At 32.1% G+C, this 18,789-nt stretch overlaps 2 protein-coding genes across 2 annotated transcripts; both read right to left on the minus strand.

Annotated features, from left to right (window-relative positions):
- Positions 1-3,883: 3,883 nt before the first annotated feature.
- LOC112710632 (pentatricopeptide repeat-containing protein DOT4, chloroplastic-like) lies at positions 3,884-5,776 on the minus strand. Its single transcript, XM_025762942.2, has one exon. It carries the CDS (start codon positions 5,774-5,776, stop codon positions 3,884-3,886), a length of 1,893 nt encoding a protein of 630 aa, XP_025618727.2.
- A 12,158-nt stretch (positions 5,777-17,934) lies between these two features.
- LOC112712936 (agamous-like MADS-box protein AGL80) lies at positions 17,935-18,420 on the minus strand. Its single transcript, XM_025765784.2, has one exon. It carries the CDS (start codon positions 18,418-18,420, stop codon positions 17,935-17,937), a length of 486 nt encoding a protein of 161 aa, XP_025621569.1.
- Between the last annotated feature and the right edge of the window lie 369 nt (positions 18,421-18,789).

The following is an 18,789-nucleotide window of genomic DNA, read 5'->3' on the forward strand; positions in this document are numbered from 1 at the left end:
GTGAACTTAAAGCATGTATATACAGTTGATACATCGAAGTGAATCTAAAGATTGTACCAATCCATAAAATTTTAATTGCAAAACCATCATCAAAAGCATATATATAAGAGGCCTAAAACATGAAACTTAAAGCAACTAATAAAACTTAATCATGAGTTGCATTTCTAAACTAAATGAAAAAGAATGAAAATATTCTTCACACAGTTCACGAGCTCTATGTAACAGGTAGATTGAGTACAATTATACCCCTGATCTTCTAAACTTCCAAACTTCACTTGAGTTCCTCCAATAACAAAACCTTTCTGAATATGCTGAAAACTGATACTTTCTGCTCACCTCAGGACAACTGCAATTGTAGATCTAAATTAAAAAGAGAGGTTAGTGGCAGACATATATATTAGCAAAAGGAAAACTAATCTGAAACTAATACAAGTCAAACAACCAAATAAACAGAAATACCGTCATTAAGAAGTAACCATAAGCTTTCAAGTTATAGAACAAACAGACAAATTGAACAGTACAAAGTACCCTTTCCATCTAAGGAAAATATGCACATCACTGAATATGAAGATAAGTAATTTATAGAAAAACTAAAGGGATAAAACAAAGCACATTCTTGTAATGTAATGTATCGTAGAACAAAGGGATAAAAATGAAGGTAAATATCAAACATGTGGTGATCATTACCCCAAGTGGTGCCAATACAGAAGGCCTTCTCCTTCTGCACTTCCAAACACTCCTGCCAAATAAATAAATAAACATGGAGTTTAAAAACGAATTAGAATTAGTATTCATAATTTCATCTAAATCAGAAGTGAAAGCATGAAGCAGCTGAGGTGTTCACCTTGTCGAGATCCTCACGAGAACGAGAGGTTCTCGTAGTTCTTGTACTGCTTCAATCGAGTCTCGCGGTACTTTTGTAGCTGTGGTTAAGCTTCACCCATGGAATCCGTTGTATATCCTTCCCATGGAGCTTCAGCACAGCCACACGCAGGAGGAGACAAAGACTGGCGACGCAGGAGGAAAAGCAGAGCGTTACGGGTTTCAGCCATGGAGGAAGGAGCGACGTTTGAAGGCTTACGAGAGAGTGAGCACGACGGAGGCTTTGAGACGGAGGGAGCGTCGATGGAGGGTGCGGCGAAGCAGGGGTTGGAAGCGCGACGAAGTTTTGGAATTAGGGTTGGAGGCGCGACGAAGCTCTGGGGTTAGGATTGGATGCGGGGGTGGAGAGAGCCCGTGCGACGCAAGGTACGACGGAGAGATATCTATGACGCCAGCGGCGGCGACAGCGGCAGAAGAAGCTGGTGTGATGGAGAGAAGAAGCAACTCGGTGACGGAGAGAGGAACAAGCTCATTTGATATGGGTAGAGTGTAAATGGATCGAGTGGATAGAGATAAGATTAGGGTTATCTCAATATTTACCGATGGAAAATTTAAATTACAGACAGATTTTCTGTTTGTAATAATTTAACAAAACGCACCGTTTTGTCTATTTAGTTACAGACGGATTTTCCGTCTGTAACCATTTTCCACGAAAAAAAAATTAATTTTTTCAATGAAATTATCGACGGATTTTTTTTGTTTGTAATTTATGCTAATCCATTTTTTTGGCTTTCCGATAAAAAATCCCTCTGAAATTCTTTCTGTATTTCCGTGGGATAAAATCCATCAGAAATATCCGTCTGTAATAACTAATTTTTTGTACACATAAATTAGTATTGATTTAAGTTTAATTAGTTACTTAAGTATATAGCTGCTTTTAATATGTGCATGTAATTTGGCAAAATATAAATTTTCTTTTGAACTGATCAATATTCGCATGAATTACATATTATCATATTCTTAACATTCTAAAATAAATCCGTTTTCACAAAAAAACTACTTTAATAGTATAATATTTAACTAATTTATCTTAAAACTAAATTTTATAGAACAGATAGTACAATAATTTAAATTGTTACTAATTTTTTTTATCTAATAAAAAAATATAAATCACAAAAAAAATTAAATTCCAATTGTACCTTTCGAGACTAAAAAAATATAGTCGTAAGTATGCAACAAATTCAAATGCCTAATAATTCTTGATCCACTAAAATAAAAACTAATCATTATAATTGAATCCATATAAAACATGTGAAAGTAATTTGTTAAAAAAGAACCCACAAATATATATAAAGTTGCTCTAATCATAAAAATCCTTATTCACATAATACGAGGCAACAAAATTAAGAAGTCCTATCTATGTTAATCAAAATTATTCTTTACAAAATCTTGAGAACAAATCAAGCTTTTATATATACACCGGAAAAAATTTTCTGTAAAAAAAAAAAAAAAATCAAATCCACGAAGGAAATTAAAAGTTGTTTTTTTTAATAACTATTTTTTATTTCATTTATATCATGCACAACAACAGTATTGCAAAAGAGAGCACAAAAAATATATATAAATCCTTATCAAAAGGTTTACATTTTATGTCAATTAGCCTTTCATAAATCAAAGATATAAATCTAATGTCATTATCTTCTTAGGAAACCTATTTATTGATTTTAAGAAACAAGTTACCAATAAAGGCAAAGGCCTTTCATTTAGAGATCAAAGACAATGCCTTTTCTATTTTTTTTCTTTTTTTTTTTAATTATTATTATTGTTTGATGATTTAAACATAGATGACTCTGATACTACTTATTTAAAGTTCTAAAAATTTTTTAATTCTATGACCATTTATATTAAATTATTTAAAAAAAATAATTGAGAGTGGAAGTGTATCTAAATTTGTGAACATAATTAAAAGAATTTGGTTATTTAATTATCCAAGTCAAATTTAACGATAGGATAATATTAAACCTATTTAAAATTTTTTGGGACATAAATAGATTATTTAAAATATTAGAGACCAAATTAAAATTTGTTTCAAACGTTGAAAATTAAAATAATACTTTATCTTTTTTTTATTTATGTAGCATGATTGAAAAGTAAAACATCCATTATAAGTCATAAAAATATATATGGATTATGAAAATAGTATAATTCTATTTATTTTTAATACTTTTCATGTTTATTTCTTTAGATAGTGAATATCTATTTCTTTTTCTTAACACTTATTTATGTTTGTTAAGTCATAGACATTCCATGGTTTTATGTTCTTATTACCGCTTCAATTTATGGGAACTCTTTTTCTTTAGAAAAACCTATACGTACTGCATGTAACTTTTAAATCAAATATAACCTGCTACGATACACTACTAATAAAGCGAGCAAATATAATTAAGATTTGTTTCGTTTAGTTTTCTCAAAATGTTATAGAAATCAATGTTTGGTTATTCATTTTTGTTTTCCAGTTTGTAAGTGTTTGAAAATTAAAAATTAAAAAGCGGTTTTTTTTTGTGTTTTTAGTTTTGGACTATGACAAATTTGCAACTTTAAACTTTACTTTTATTTTTTTGAGTTAAATTTTAAGATGGTCTCTAAACTTGATTGTATGTAAAAAAATAGTTTCCAACATTTCAATTGCATCAATTACAATTACATTTTTTAGATTGACAAAAGTATATCATCATAGTCTATTATGGTGTGATAAGTCACTTGATATAAAACGACTAAGAGACTAACATAATATACTTTTGTCAATCTAAAAAATGTAACTAGTACAGATAAAATCTCAAGAATTATTTATCGTAAAAGACCAATCTCGAGGATTACTTTTAGGTTTATCTCTTCGTTTTCAATACTCTCCTCTCCCCTTCCCCTCTCATCCAACTCAGCAGCAATGAGAAACGGAGAAAGTATCTGAGTTATATGAAGGGAAAAAAAAAACCTTCCAAACTAGATAGTAAATTTTGGATGAATGTAGTATGCAAGAATTTCGTTTCACACAAGAGGTTGATCATCGACATGGGAATAAATCCTCGGGCTCTTCAGGCAAACAATCTTCACCTTTCATCACCGAAACTAAACTATCCAAAATCTCTTCAATCTTTGCAAACTCTGGATGAAATTTACTTGTAGCATGAAAAACATGGATTTTGTGCCCAATCTGAATCCAACTACTTGCTGGTTTTTTCTCCAGTCCTTTATCCTTCATCATGCTTCTCACCTTTGACATGTTTTTCCATTGTTCCCCAGACGCATATAAATTTGAAAGAAGCACATAATGGCCAGGATCTTCAGCATGCAATTGAAAGATATGTTCAGCTAGGATCTCGGCCAGCTCTACTTTGTTGTGAATTCGACAAGCGCCAAGTAAGCTTCCCAAAACATTGGTATCGGGAGTCACAGGCATCGTTGTTATGAACTTGTATGCGCCATCAATGTCTCCGGTTTTACCAAGAAGATCCACCATACAAGAGTAGTGCTCCATATCCGGCTCAATAGCATAATCAAGAATCATGGAATTATACAACTGCCAAGCTTTTTCAACTAGACCTGCATGGCTACAAGCGGATAATAGTGCGATAAACGTGACTTTATTCGGTCTAATTCCCGCAATCTTCATCTGATCATAAAATGCCAAACCCTTTCCTCCTAATCCATGAGCTCCATAAGTAGAGATTATGGTGTTATATGTTACAACATTCTTTACCATCATCTGGTTGAAGACCTTTACTCCAAGATCAAGAAATCCACATTTGCCATACATATCTATCAAAGAATTTCCAACGTTAGTCTTTAATATTAGATTACTTTTGGTTGCATAACCATGGATCTCCTTTCCCTGCCTAAGAGCTCCCAATTTGGTACACACAGGAAGAACACTTACCAAAGTAATGGAATTAGGCCTATGTTGAGTTCCCCAAATTTGTCTGAAGGTAGAAAGTGCCAAGTCAAAATTGCCGTCTAAGTTATATCCCGCAATCATCGTATTCCACAGCATAATATCCTTATCTGACATGTATTCAAATGTTGTTTCTGCTTCCTTCATGGAGCCACAATTAGAGTACATATCAATCAATGTGCTTACCACTATTGGATCCAATACAAGCCCTTCTTTAAGAACATAGTTATGTATCTCCTTCCCCTGTTTCAACAATCTGAGTTTTCCTAATGCAGGAAGAACACTTGAGACAACAATTTCATTTGCTTTCAGCCCTATATTTACCATTCTATGAAGCAGTTCATAGCTCTCTCGGTATAAGAAATTCTGTGAGTACCCTGCAATCAAGGTACTCCAAGAAACCCTATCCCTACAAACCATGTTGTCGAATAAAAAACGGGCCTCAAATGGATCACCGCATTTGCAGTACATGTCAATGAGAGCATTGGAAACATATAAATCACTGTCAAAGCCACTCCTCACAGCACATCCTTGCAGTGACATTCCCAATTCGGCATCCTCCAATTTGCTGCATACCGGTAAGAGAGATGCTACAATCACCGAATCAGGCTTCAAACTATCCAATCTCATCGTCCTAAAAAGCAAAACCGCTTCAACCAACTCACCATTCCACACCGCCCCACATATCATGGCAGTCCAAGAAGCCAAGTCTTTTTCCAGCATTTCATCAAACACCTTACGTGCGTCTCCCAAGCTGCCACACTTAGCAAACATATTGATCATAGAACACAATACATAAGCATTAGGCCTTATATTACGCTTCACCTCGTTGTATATGATTGTCTCTCGAACCCATCTTCCATATTCAATTGCACGCAAGGAAGAACATGCCTTGAGAACAATTGGGTAGGTGTAGTTATCAGGTTTCACCCCTTGCTTGAGCATGGAGTTATAGAGCTCAATGGCTTGTGTGTAGTGACCAACACAAAGCATGGCCCGAAGCATCGCATTCCAAGCAACATTGGTCTTGTGGGGCAGTTCAGAAAAGACGAGGTACGCATGTTTGATGTGAGAGAAGTGAACATAAGCATTGATGATTTGAGAAGCAAAAGAGTTGTTATGTGGGGGTATGTTTGGGTGGAAGAAGCCAAAGACAAGAAGAAGAGCATGGAGTTTTCTTGCTTGAAGAAGATTGGAGGGAGAATTGAGATGACGGAAGAAGGAGGGTGTAGTAATGGGAATGGGAAAGGAGTGTTGTGGAGTAATTATGGAAACAATAGTATTAGCATTAGTTGGTAGCTTTGTTCGAAACAACATAGTCTAGCATCGACAACGATATCATAGGAGATGGAACAAACTTCTTATACTACGTGCTTGTTTGGGTGTTTCTATTAAATAATATTTTTTTTTTAAAAATAAGCTAATTTTATTTTAGACACCTAACATACCCTTATTACATCATTTACTTTACAATATCCAAAAAAATTAGCGGCTAGATGTTTGTATTAAAAATATGATTTATTTATTTAATCATATTTTAAATAAAATAATAATATTTTTATAATATATCAACATCAAATTTTATAATTATCATCTAATAATAAAAATATTTTTATATAAAAATAATTATAAAATTTTTATTAAAATTTTTATTTTATTATATTCTAAATATATTTAAATACATCTTTTTCAAATATTTTTATTTAAAAAAGTAAATCATTTTTTTATAAATCAATAATAATATCTTGATTTTAAAAAATAAAAACAAAAGATTTTTTTAATTTTTTATTAAAAATATTTTTGCTATTATCAATAATTAAATTTATGGTTTAATTTTTTCTCATCAAACTTAAGTTTTGCGTGCAAATCCTAATTTTCGATTATAATCATTCAATCCTAATTTTCTGTGCACATATATATATACTCATTTTTTTTCTAAATTCTAATTTTCTATCATCATTGTTTTTAGTCATATTACGAGTATATTAAAAATTAAAATCAATCACTTATATAAAATATATATTAAAATATAAAATAACATTAAAAATAAATTAAATAATATATATATACAAAATATATTATACTAATTTAAAGGTTTATACTTTATACAGACATAACATTTTGTATTATTTTATTCTAATTACACTTTTAAAACTCTAATAACATCAGTATACTGGACCATTTACAAAAATAAAAGAAAAGAAAAATTGTTAACAACAATAAAAAATTTTAAAAAGTATTACATCAATGTGATGTTTCGAAAGTGCTAGATTTAATTCAAAGAACTTGACATACACTGTGTAGCGTTTTACTGCAATTCATTTTTCCATGAAACACAACATAAAAGATACCAGTGTTTCATTTTATCCCAATTTACAAAGAACACTACATCCTTCATAAGAAAAAATATTAAATAATTATTGTTAGTAACGTGTGTGAATTAACACCTAATCTATTTTATGTATGCATGCTAATAGACTTTTTTTTTTTTTACTGTAACATCTTAAATTGAATTATTTATCATTGATAACACAGGTGATAGAATGATAGATCAACTTTTATACAATATTAATATTAATGATATATTTTATAAAAAATTTAAAAATTTTAAATAATAAATTATAAATTATAATATATTAATTTTTGGCTATAAATATCTACTTTAGTTCTTTATTCTGTATATATACATTTGAATTTTTTTCACTTCATTTTTTCATCTGGTTAAACTTGTGTTTTATTCTCTCTTCTCTTTTGTATGTTCTCCCGTCTCCCTTTATTATTATTTTTTTTTTTTTGTGTGGTTTTAGCTCTTGATCACCAAAAAAAAGTTCTTCACATAAAAAAATGAAACAAAAAGATTTTACAAGTATTACTGCATTAATATATTTTAATGGGGTTGTTATAAGTTGTGATGATAAAAATAATTTTTAGATGCAAAAATCCAATCTTAAGCATTAAAAATGTTAATTTGCTAGTACTTAAATATTGAAAGAAGAGTAGTCAATATATGATTTAAACTTCCATTCTGTTTTAACAATGGAAATATAAGTTTTCGAGAAATTATGATAAATAGAGACGATGATGTGCGAACAATGTTCCGTAATTTTAGTGGTTTTCAAACAAATTTTTTTACACTTGAGTTGTATATTGATTTTGAAGATGTAAGTGGAGGTAAAAGCAATTCTTACTTGGTAAGACATATCTTTTATTAATATTGTTAGTGTTTAAATTATTATTATTATTATTATTATTATTATTATTATTATTATTATTATTATTGGATACAAAGTATATGCTCTATATTTGCTTCGTATTGAAGATCCTGTTCATTAGAAACATATCCTGTTAATAATAAAATTTAAGATATACTGTTGTAATATAATCTTATTATTATTATTAACTTTCTTGTTTTGTTAACGAAGATGTATGAAGAGTTTGAGCATCATGAATTTGAAGGAGTAGGATTGGATTTTGAAAATGATGATGAGTCTGACGATTATGTCTCACACGAAGATGTCAAAATGAGTGGTTTCATAATGACGGAGAAAACGAGAATAACGATGATAAAGAAGTATCAAATTTCACATTGCCTAATACTAAATATCAATATGACTGTCTAGTATTTATGTGTGTACTAGACCTTGACATTATACGTGCGTCTGAGTATCTCGAGGGTTTGAACATTGATCATTTCATTGTGAATGATGATGAATTAGTTTTTAGTGAGATGTTTGTGAATAAAGAAGTTGTGATTGCAAGACTTAAGGCGTACAGTATAAAAAGATCGGTATATTATATTGTGAAAGAGTCATCCCCAACTACTTATTATTGTAGGTGTCAACAGTTCGGACAATCTTACTAATAGATCATTAGGGTATCATACAGAAAAAATAAGTTCTTTTGGAAGGTTAGAAATTACAATGGACCTCACAGTTGTATACAATCTAGGTTGTCCCAAGACCACTCTAAACTTGATTCAGGAATAATGGCTGCATACGTAAAGCCTGTGATAACAGCTGACCTGTCAATGAAAGTTAAGCTTGTAATTACAGAAATTCAGAACCATTTCAATTACACACCCACTTATCGGAAAGCCTAGCTTGCAAAACAATGTGCCGTTGAAAAAGTTTATGATAATTGGGAGTCCTCTTATCAAGAATTACCATTGCAAAATAACTAATTCTAATGATATATTTATACTTTTCTTTAATTAATTCATCAAATGAATAATTAAAGATATTGTAATTGATTAAGAAATTTGGTCTTAAGTTTAAGATAATAATTATTCTACAAAATAATTAGTTATAACGGTATTTTTTAATTACTGAGTCTCGCTGTTAGAAATTTATAGAAAAATTCTAACTTAGCAAGTAAAGTTTAACTGTAATTTTTTTAAAAAATTTTTATCATATTTGATGAGAATAAGATTGATGAGGTGTAATGATAAAAATGTGGAGAAGAGAAAATTGTGGCTTCATAAAAAAAATTGGTTTGATTTTGAAAGAGTGGAGTTGGTTTAGTTTGGTTCAAGTTTGATTTAATTTTTTGGTTCTTTATTTTTCTCTAGCTAATCTTCCTAGAGACTTCATGAATTTTGATTGAAGATAACTCCTTGATGTTATGGCCAAATTGTTAAAGAAAGAAGAATATAGTTTAATAATTAAACCGTAAGATTACTGTTTTTAAACCGTATCGGTTTAAACAACAGAAAACTGAAAAATTAGTAGCGGAGACTATCCTGGCTCCAAATCATATCTAGAATATTTTACCAAGGCTAAATAAATCAACAAAAGCTAGTAATAAGGTTTATATAGATGAATTTAACTTAGCGGTCAAATTCATCGTTATCAGCACAGTTTTTGGTCTATGACACGCTTTTACTTATTATTATACTTTCTTTTCTTTTCAATTATCCATCATAAATCTACCTTATAAGAAGTGTTATTAGAACCACCAATGAATTTTGAATTGATTGTGGGAGTATCTCAAAACAAATCATGGGAATTAAGTCAAACTGTTCAGGTTTCTTTTTAAGATTATTTGAAACCTTTCTTTGGTTGTTATCGAGACTTTGATTCCAAAACCAAGCATATTGAAGTGGCATAAATGGTGGCCTTTGAGGTAGAAGTATGGGAAGATTAGAATAATGCATCATTTAGGTGTAATGCTTTGGAGCTTGAGCTAGTGTATATGGAGGATTTGGTGAATTGAAACTCATGTGACTATTAACTCTATTTTCTACTACATGGGTCTTCCCTTCTTTCTTCTTTTGTATTTGAAGCTTCTTTATATTATTCATTCCTGCTGAGTCTTCCGCGAATTTTTTATTTTTCAAATCACTTTCAACCCTTTCTCTAATTATGACTATATTTGAAAAGTTTGATGATACACTTCCAACCATCCTATCATAAAAAGGATATTCGAGTATATTGATAAACATGGTGATAGTTTTTTTTTTAGTAATTAGAGGCTCCACGTCTGGAGCAATTTCTCTCTATCTTTAAGTATACTCCTTAAAAATTTTACTTTCTTTTTTAGTCATGTTCTTCAAGTGAAATCTATCAAGTGTCATGTCAATGTTGTATTTGTATTGCTTTAAGAATGCATTTGCTAAATCTTTTTAGCTCTTTATGAGAGATAGTTTCAAGTGTGCATACTAGTTAGATGCAACTCCTGTTAAATTATCTTGAAAATAATAGATCAACAACTTTTCATCTCGTGCATATGAACCCATCTTCCAGCAATACATAGTCAAGTGATTCTTTGGACAAACGGTCCCTTTGTATTTTTCTCTCAATTTTCGATTGCACTAAATGTATCCTCCAGTTTGATCTCCGAGCTATATACAGATCCTTCTATCCAATTTCGACATGAGTCAGCAGGCGGAGCACTGACCTGGCGCTGCCACTTTCATGTAGGATGTCTAAAACGACGTCGTTTCGCTTGTAGCAGGAATGAAGAAGAACGGCGTCATATTTTCGTGCAGGGGTATTGAAATGTTTCTTGGGTAAGGTGATCATTCATAAGTCTTTCTCTTCTTCTCTTAAACTGTTTCATCTCCTCTTCCTTCAGAGAATGTCATCACAGTAGGGCACCTTCACATTAGGATTTGCTGAGTTTTTTATCAGGAGAAGGAAGGACACCAACCTTAGGAAGTTGCTAAACCAGAGAGTACCATCATCGTGAGTATCAACAAGGTTAGCAATATTGTTACGAATTGAAAAGAATTTTTCTTTTTGGGTACTCATTGATCGTTCTTCACTTGAGTTGTTGTTTGAGGTGATTTCATTTACTTTTGCTATTTTTTTGAGATTTTTATGCTATTAGATTTTTTATGGTTACTATGTTAGGGTGGGGTTTGGTTTGCTCTATTTTTTTATGTATGAAATAGAAAATTTTTTCCATTAATATTACTCAAGTGGAGTTGTGATACACTGTTAGTGCTACATGTGTTTAATTTGTTTATTTATATATCTTGCAAATGGATAAAGTTTTGGACATTATGTTTCATCATGGAGGAACTTTTGAAAAGGGTGTTGACGGAAAGATGGGTTACTATCCTGATAATAGAAGCTGCTTGGGTGATCTTGAGGTGGATAGGTTGGATGTATTTTATCTGAGAAACTCTTAAAAGACTAGGTTATAACAGAATGAAGGAAGTTTGGTGGCTTGTACCTAAGAAGAACATAGAGGTGGGTTCACAAAACCAGGGTCTTATTGATAATTTTATTGAACATGAGGTTTCATTACCTGAACTGCTGCAAGGGAAGGAGGTTATGATATATATTGATGATCAAGTAAGGGATCTTGGAGAGCAAGCAAAGAAAAATGCCGAATCCGTCCCACACCATTATGCCAATTCCAATGCTGAAAAGACTCCCACTATTAATATTAGTCTATCTAGTGAGTAGGAGGTTAAAGCCTCGGTTATGGTGCCTAATGAATAACAACTAAAAATGAAGACTAAGATAGTCCCCAAACCAACTCAAACCAAAGTGAACAAGAGGAATTGTTTGAGGACTGCTACTGGAATAGGTTGCACAAAGAGTCAGAAAAAGGCGCAAGGTAGCAAGATACTTGTAATATTGTTGTCCTCTAATGAAGACTCCTCTAATTCTGATGAGAGTTCAGAAGATGAGCCCTATAAACCAGTTAGGAAAGACAGCTCATCTGATTCATGTGTTGGGGACCTATTCCTTCACATAAGCTAAAAAAATAGAAAGAAAACTACAAATAAGAGTGATGGAAGGGGTAAGGGCAAGAGCAAGGAGAAGGAGAATATATGTGTTGATAACGATGCTTTTGTAGAGGATGTTTCTGATTTTGAAATAGATCTTGGATTTGTGAGAGGTGGTAGGTTTGAGAATTGTGATGCCTATGATCTTGGGACTGATTCTAATGGTACAAACTTCTGGCTTTTGTTGAAGATAATGACTCCACCGAATTCTGAAGATGAACTAGAGGAAGAGGCTGAATCTGATGAGGTATTCTAGTTTTTAGGGAGGGTGCTAGGTTTGGTGAGTTACATTTAGAGGTTGGAATGAAAAAGAGGCTGTTAGAGAGTATACCATCCAGGAGGGAAGGCGTATTCGATTCAAGAAGAATGATAGGAAGAGCTTAAAGGCAATATGCAAGGTGAAGGAATGTAGCTGGATTATTCTTGCTTCGAAGGGACATGAGGATACTTGCTGGCAAGTGAAGACGTTCAAAGATGATCATACTTGTGCAAGAGAGGATAAGCACAAAACAGCCAACAGAAACTGGGTTGCTAGTAAATTGGTGAGGAAAGTGAAAAAGTATCCCAACTTTAAATATTGTAATGCTAATACATTCTTCAAGACCAAGTATGATTTGTCATTGAATAGGAATTCAATCTCAAGCGAATTGTCTAATACTAGAAACGTTATCTATAGTGATGAAAAGGCAAAATATGCCTTAGTAAGGGACTATAAGGAGACACTTTGAAAACTAACTCGAGTTTGACTGTTCAGATTTGCACTATTCCGCAGTCAAATGGTGAGGTAATTTTTGAGAATACGTATGTCTGTTTAAGTGGATGCAAGAATGGCTTCAAGGCCAGCTGTCGTCCACTTATTGGACTTGATGGAGCTTTCCTAAAGACTGTGTTTGGAGGCCAAATTCTTTCAACTGTTGCGCAGGATGCTAATCATCACATATATGTCATTACATGGGCAATTGTGGAAATTGAGAACACAGCGAATTTGGAAGTGATTCCTAGAACTGTTGCACCAAAATTTGGGAGATTACAAGACACATAGTTGGTACTTTATTTCTGACATACAAAAGGTATTTAACTTATTATGCCTATGATGCTTTATTCTGAGTTGGTAAATATTATTTAACTTATTATTGTTATGATGCTTGCACTATATCATATTAGTTGCTATTGCTATGTTTAAAGGACTTGTTTAGGTGCACGATAACAAAAGTTAGGGACTTTTATGGTGAGTGAACAACAATGTGAGGGACTATTATAGTGAGTGAAACCCAATATGAGGGATTGCTATGGGTCACAACATTGAATACTTATGGACTCTAATTTGTAACAATTTGTGGATATGAATGCCTAATTATATGCGTTAACTTTGGGTTGCAGGGCCTGATTCATGCTGTGCAGGAGGTGATGCCTAATGTGCATCACTGATTATGTGCATGGCATCTTTGGAGAAATTATAATAAATAGTGAAAAGATCTAGAACTTAGGGGCTTATTATGGGATTGTGCATGTGCCACTACTTATAAAGAGTTTAAGGAATATATGAAAAAGATGAAGCAGCTTAATGCGGATGCATAGGCATACCTAAAAAAATGGTCGAGACATTCTTAGACTAGATCACAGTTCAGTCACAAGCCAAAGTTAGATTCAATTTGTAACAACGCGCGTGAATTCGAAGTATTCAATACAAAGATAAAGGAAGCTAGGGGAAAGCCGATAATCACATTGCTTGAAGAAGTGAGGATGTTTATAATGAAGACAATGGCCAAAAATAAGGTGAAGCAGGATAATCATGTGAAGATACTTCCCCCAGTAATCAAGAGCAGACTTAAGAAGGTGAGGAAGGAATCTAAACACTGGAAACCAATTTGGGCTGGAGACACTGGCTATGAGAAGTTCGAGTGCATGGACATCCTACGAACTATGTAGTTGACTTAGGGAAAAGGCTATGTACTTGCCAATTTTGGATGCTAACTGGTAATACTTTTAACTCTCTGTCAAAAATACATTACTTAGTTACTGGATTATTGTTTTGATGTTTGGTTCGATTAATAGTTAATTAGTCTACCTAGTTACTTAATTATCACCAAATTTATGATACAAGTTTCGTGATTACTTAGTCACCAATATGTTTTGCTGGTTAATCAGTTAGATAGTTGCTTGATTACTTATTTAATTACTTAGTAGTTATTTGGTTATTATTTCTACTATTGCAGGAATTTTGTGTGTTTATGCTTGTGCTGCTATTGCTAGAGTGAACAAACATCCAAAGAATTTCTATCACAAGCTATTGACTATGGAGTCATATAAAGTCACTTACAGTCACCACATCAACCCCCTACCTGGCCAACAATTATAGGAACGATCTGAATATAATAGACCTTTGACACCATTTGTTAAGAGAAAACTTGGATAGCTCCAAACCAAGAGGAGAAACGATGCGGATGAAGGAGGACAATCTAACAAGAAATCAAAGGCAACTACCACTTTGAAGAGGCAATTACGACCATTTACTTGCAAGTATTGTCTGCAAAAGGGTCATACAAAAAGAGGATGTCAGAAAAAGAGAGATGCCAATGTTGCAAAAACTGCTACTGGCTCCAAAGCTGCGGAGGCTGTTGCAAAGGACCCTAAGAATGCTGCTCAAAATATCACTGCAATTGCATCTGCAAATGCTACAGCAACTAGAACTACTATGACTCACACTGCAACTGCCACTACAACTGCCACTGCAACTGCTTTTAGTACAACAACTGAAACTGTAATAGCATTTGCTACCGCTGCTACTGCTAATCCTATCCCTCTTGTGGAAGTGGATGGCCAGCAGGCTAAGATTGATCTATCTCAGCCGTCATATTCTAAAGTAGAAGACTCCCAAAAGGTATTGTCTCATAAGGTTTCATCTTATGTCTTTTTAATATTTGGAATATTCTGATTTTTGTAACTATTTATGGTGTCATATGTTTGCACTGCAGAATCATCCACTTAAGAAGAAGACACCAACTAGACTTGTAAAACTACCACTTAGAAGAAGGTCACCTCTTCCAATGGGGTCTGCAGAGCTAGTAAAGCCACTGCAGCACGGTTGGAAGGCTTCTTCAAGTTTGTGCCCACCCTAGGAATCAAAGCCCCAAAAAAGAAGTGATTAATGTCCATAGGTTTAGGATGTCAGTCTAAAAGTTTGTGTTATTTTGTGAAACAATTATGACAATGTTCTATTTATTTTTTGTTTGTTCATGATGATTTATAGACTTCTCTGCAACTATGTTATGGTAATTAGGTTACCAAAAAATAGCTGAAACAATGCTAAATATCTTTTTGATTGTTATTGTCATCATTGCATTATTGCAGAACTTTAGATGAACTAATGTTATTGTAGATCAGTTATGAATGATATTTTATATTAACTTTTGTTATTATTGCTTATCCATTTGATAATTGTGTGTTCAATTACATTTACAAAAACAAAACCATAGAAACAAGCTACTAAAGAGCACAATCATTTGATGCTTCAAAACCCACCTTATATCAATTACAATGTTTATAAAATATATTATATTAACATCATGGTTCTGCATTGCAGGACTGATTCTATTCAAACCTTTAACATCAACATTACCACAAACACAAATACTATAAAAAATCCTAAGTCAAGTACTTGGATCATCACTTTTACATTTTTTTACATCTACTTCCAGTTAACCCACCCTCCATGCAATGTTCATCTTCATCTCACCATTCTCATTTTTTTCATCAGATTTTACTGGCACCTTATCTTGTATAAAATTTGCCCAGACAAATAATCCGCACCAATTCTTTCTACTAGTCTGCAAATATACATCAAGTTTAGCACATTATAGTTTGGACACCCAAAAAACGGCTTATTAGGATGCGTCTCTGTCCCTGACCATCTAGGAACCTGCCGACACCTACATTCGCACCACTCTAAAAATGGTCCATGCCTGCTTCGCACATTGTTTCCTGTCCACTTTTCTGTCGCAGAAGAGCGATTCGACCTTCCTAAAATGTGATTGCCACTCATGGGTGCAATAGCAATGGCAAGAACTATGTTTAGGGTTTATGATTCAGAAAGGAAAGAGGAAGAACTATGTTTAGGGTTTATGATTGGTGTCCAGGACTACATTGGAGAATTTTGGAACGTATTCCGCATCAGCTAGCCATTTCAGATGTTCTACGTAGAAGTGGTAACGTTAGGTCAGCGCTCCGCCTGCTGACTTATGTCGAAATTGGGTAGAAGGATCTATATGTAGCTCGGAGTTTAAATTAAAGGGTATATTTAATGCAATTAAAAACTAAGGAACAACATTGGTATACGGACCAAATTTTGGAAGACTACTCTAAAAATTTACTCAAAAGAAGATTTAACGTTGTGAGTTCAATTTAAATCCTTTAACTTTAGGCCTTGTTATACTTGTTAACTTCAATTTAAAGGGTCATACTTTCACATTATTCAGAGTCCATTAATTAATGATAGGCTCATAGGCCTTGTTAGCACTTTTTTGTGCAAAATATATATTTTTTTAATTTTTAGATTAGACTTTATTTATATTAAATTAAATACTACTTTTTTTTTCTAAAAGGTTAGGAGAGCATAGTTTTATAAGAATCGGATCAAATTGACCGATTTGACAAAAACTAGTCAACTTCAGGTAAAAATTTTAAAATTGATGAAGATAATATTTAAACCCAAATTCTCTTTATTACTACATGCTTCTCTTACCATTAGACTTTGCTATTTCTTATTATTTTATATGATAGTTATTAATTATATAGTAAAAATATACAATAATTTTATTAGATATTATTTTAATTTTACACTCACTTATGTTTAAATTAATTATAATATAATTATTTTTTTATTATATAATATTTATTAATATTATTTTTTAATAAATACATATAGTATATAACAATTAATAAATATAAATTAGTTAGTTACTAATTAAAATTAAAAATAGTTACTTTAACATAAAAATAAAAAAATATTATAAAAAATACTAAAATTTTATATAATTATTTAATAATAATTGAATTATAATTTATTGATTATAATTTGTTGAGATTTGATTGTTCTTAAAATATCAATGAAGATATGTATTTTAAATTTTAATTTTAAATTTTTGATTATTTTATATTTTTTATCTATATAGAATCGAATTAATTGGTTCAATCAATAATTTTTTAATTAAACTAATAAATTAATATTCTACCCAGTTTAATTACCGGTTTGATTCTAACAAGTATAGGGCAAAGCTTATGCTTGCCTCCCTTGTGTCTGCCTCTATGTACAAGCGTGAAGCAGAGACGTCAGGCGTGCACATGGAACAAGAGAAGCATGCATCAGTTGTGAACAAAGAGAAAGAAAGCACATATACACTTAGCGCGCATTTCGCATGCCCTTTCTAATAAAGAAAGTGATAGACCGATTGGCATGTTTTAATCAATAAAAAATACGACACTTCAAATAACGTGTTTTGAGTAAATACGATTTAAAGATCATATTTATGTAACTTATTTCTTTTTAGGCGAGTGTAAATTGTGGTTTCAAATGTCAATTCTTTTACTTTTATAATTTTATCAATGTGACATACATGTTCATTTAATTGATCATCATAGCATATACATATAATTTACATGTCAATATAGCACAAAAATAGATTACATCACCATTATAAAATAAGGAGTCCTTATAACACAAAGAAATACAGGAGATAGAATAGACCCAGCCATGAATCCAACACAAAATAAACATCAATTAATATATAAAACGATAAAATTAAACCTGTTTAAAACAGGCTAACCCTTCCGCATTGACATTAAAGCTCATGAATACAAGAAGTTTTATTTTATTTCAAGGTTTGCACTTCTCATCAAACATAATAATAACATGAACATACACATATATCTATTCATCATCATCTTCAAGAACCATCTTAATTTCAATGTCCTTCATACTCTGATCAATGAGATTATCAAGTTGTTTCAAATCCGCAACAGTCATGTTATCCGGTAGTTCTTGATCACTTTTCATGTACTTATACATGGAAAGAAGCATCTCCTTTTCACGATTCTCCTTACGCTTCTTCTTCAGCAACTCCTTCGCTTTAGCGATTCTCTGCAGCATGAAGCTTTCTTGATTCATGTTCTTACTTTCGTCAATCACAGATGAATTACTGTACTTCTCAATCACTTCTCTGGCCCTCTCTGGATCTGGCCAAACCTCTGCTTCTTCAGATTCAAAAGGGTTCGAGATTATAGCACAAGCTTCAATGCCGCATAGAATGCTGAGTTCATTCACCTTCTTCAGAATTCCCCTCTTCCTTTTCTTGAAAGTTGCTTTTCTTGCTGAGTCATCAGGAATGTAAGCCAACTTCACCTTCTTTCTTGTCATGGTTTGGTTTTGTAATTTATTTACTCTTTTAATGAATTTTTTACTTTGTACATTCTGGACTTTATATGGACCTATATATGTATGTGAGTCACATTGTGATAAGGATTATCAAGACAGAGATGGAAAATTATCTCTACATATGTTGTTTCCGAATTTTTGGATGCTTTATTAAGACAAACATTAAAAGCTAATATGACAACTTAATGTATACATTGCATTCAATAATATTTGGAAATTCCGGTAGGTAATCAATAAGAATGTAGCCAACAATAAGCTAACAAATATTTTTGAATTGCACTCCACACTAATTAATTATCACTAATTAGTAATTATTTAAATTTTATTTTTTAAAAATATAAAATTAATAAT

This window comes from Arachis hypogaea, chromosome 9, assembly GCF_003086295.3.
Source record: "Arachis hypogaea cultivar Tifrunner chromosome 9, arahy.Tifrunner.gnm2.J5K5, whole genome shotgun sequence".
In the NCBI taxonomy this organism is placed as follows: domain Eukaryota; kingdom Viridiplantae; phylum Streptophyta; class Magnoliopsida; order Fabales; family Fabaceae; genus Arachis; species Arachis hypogaea.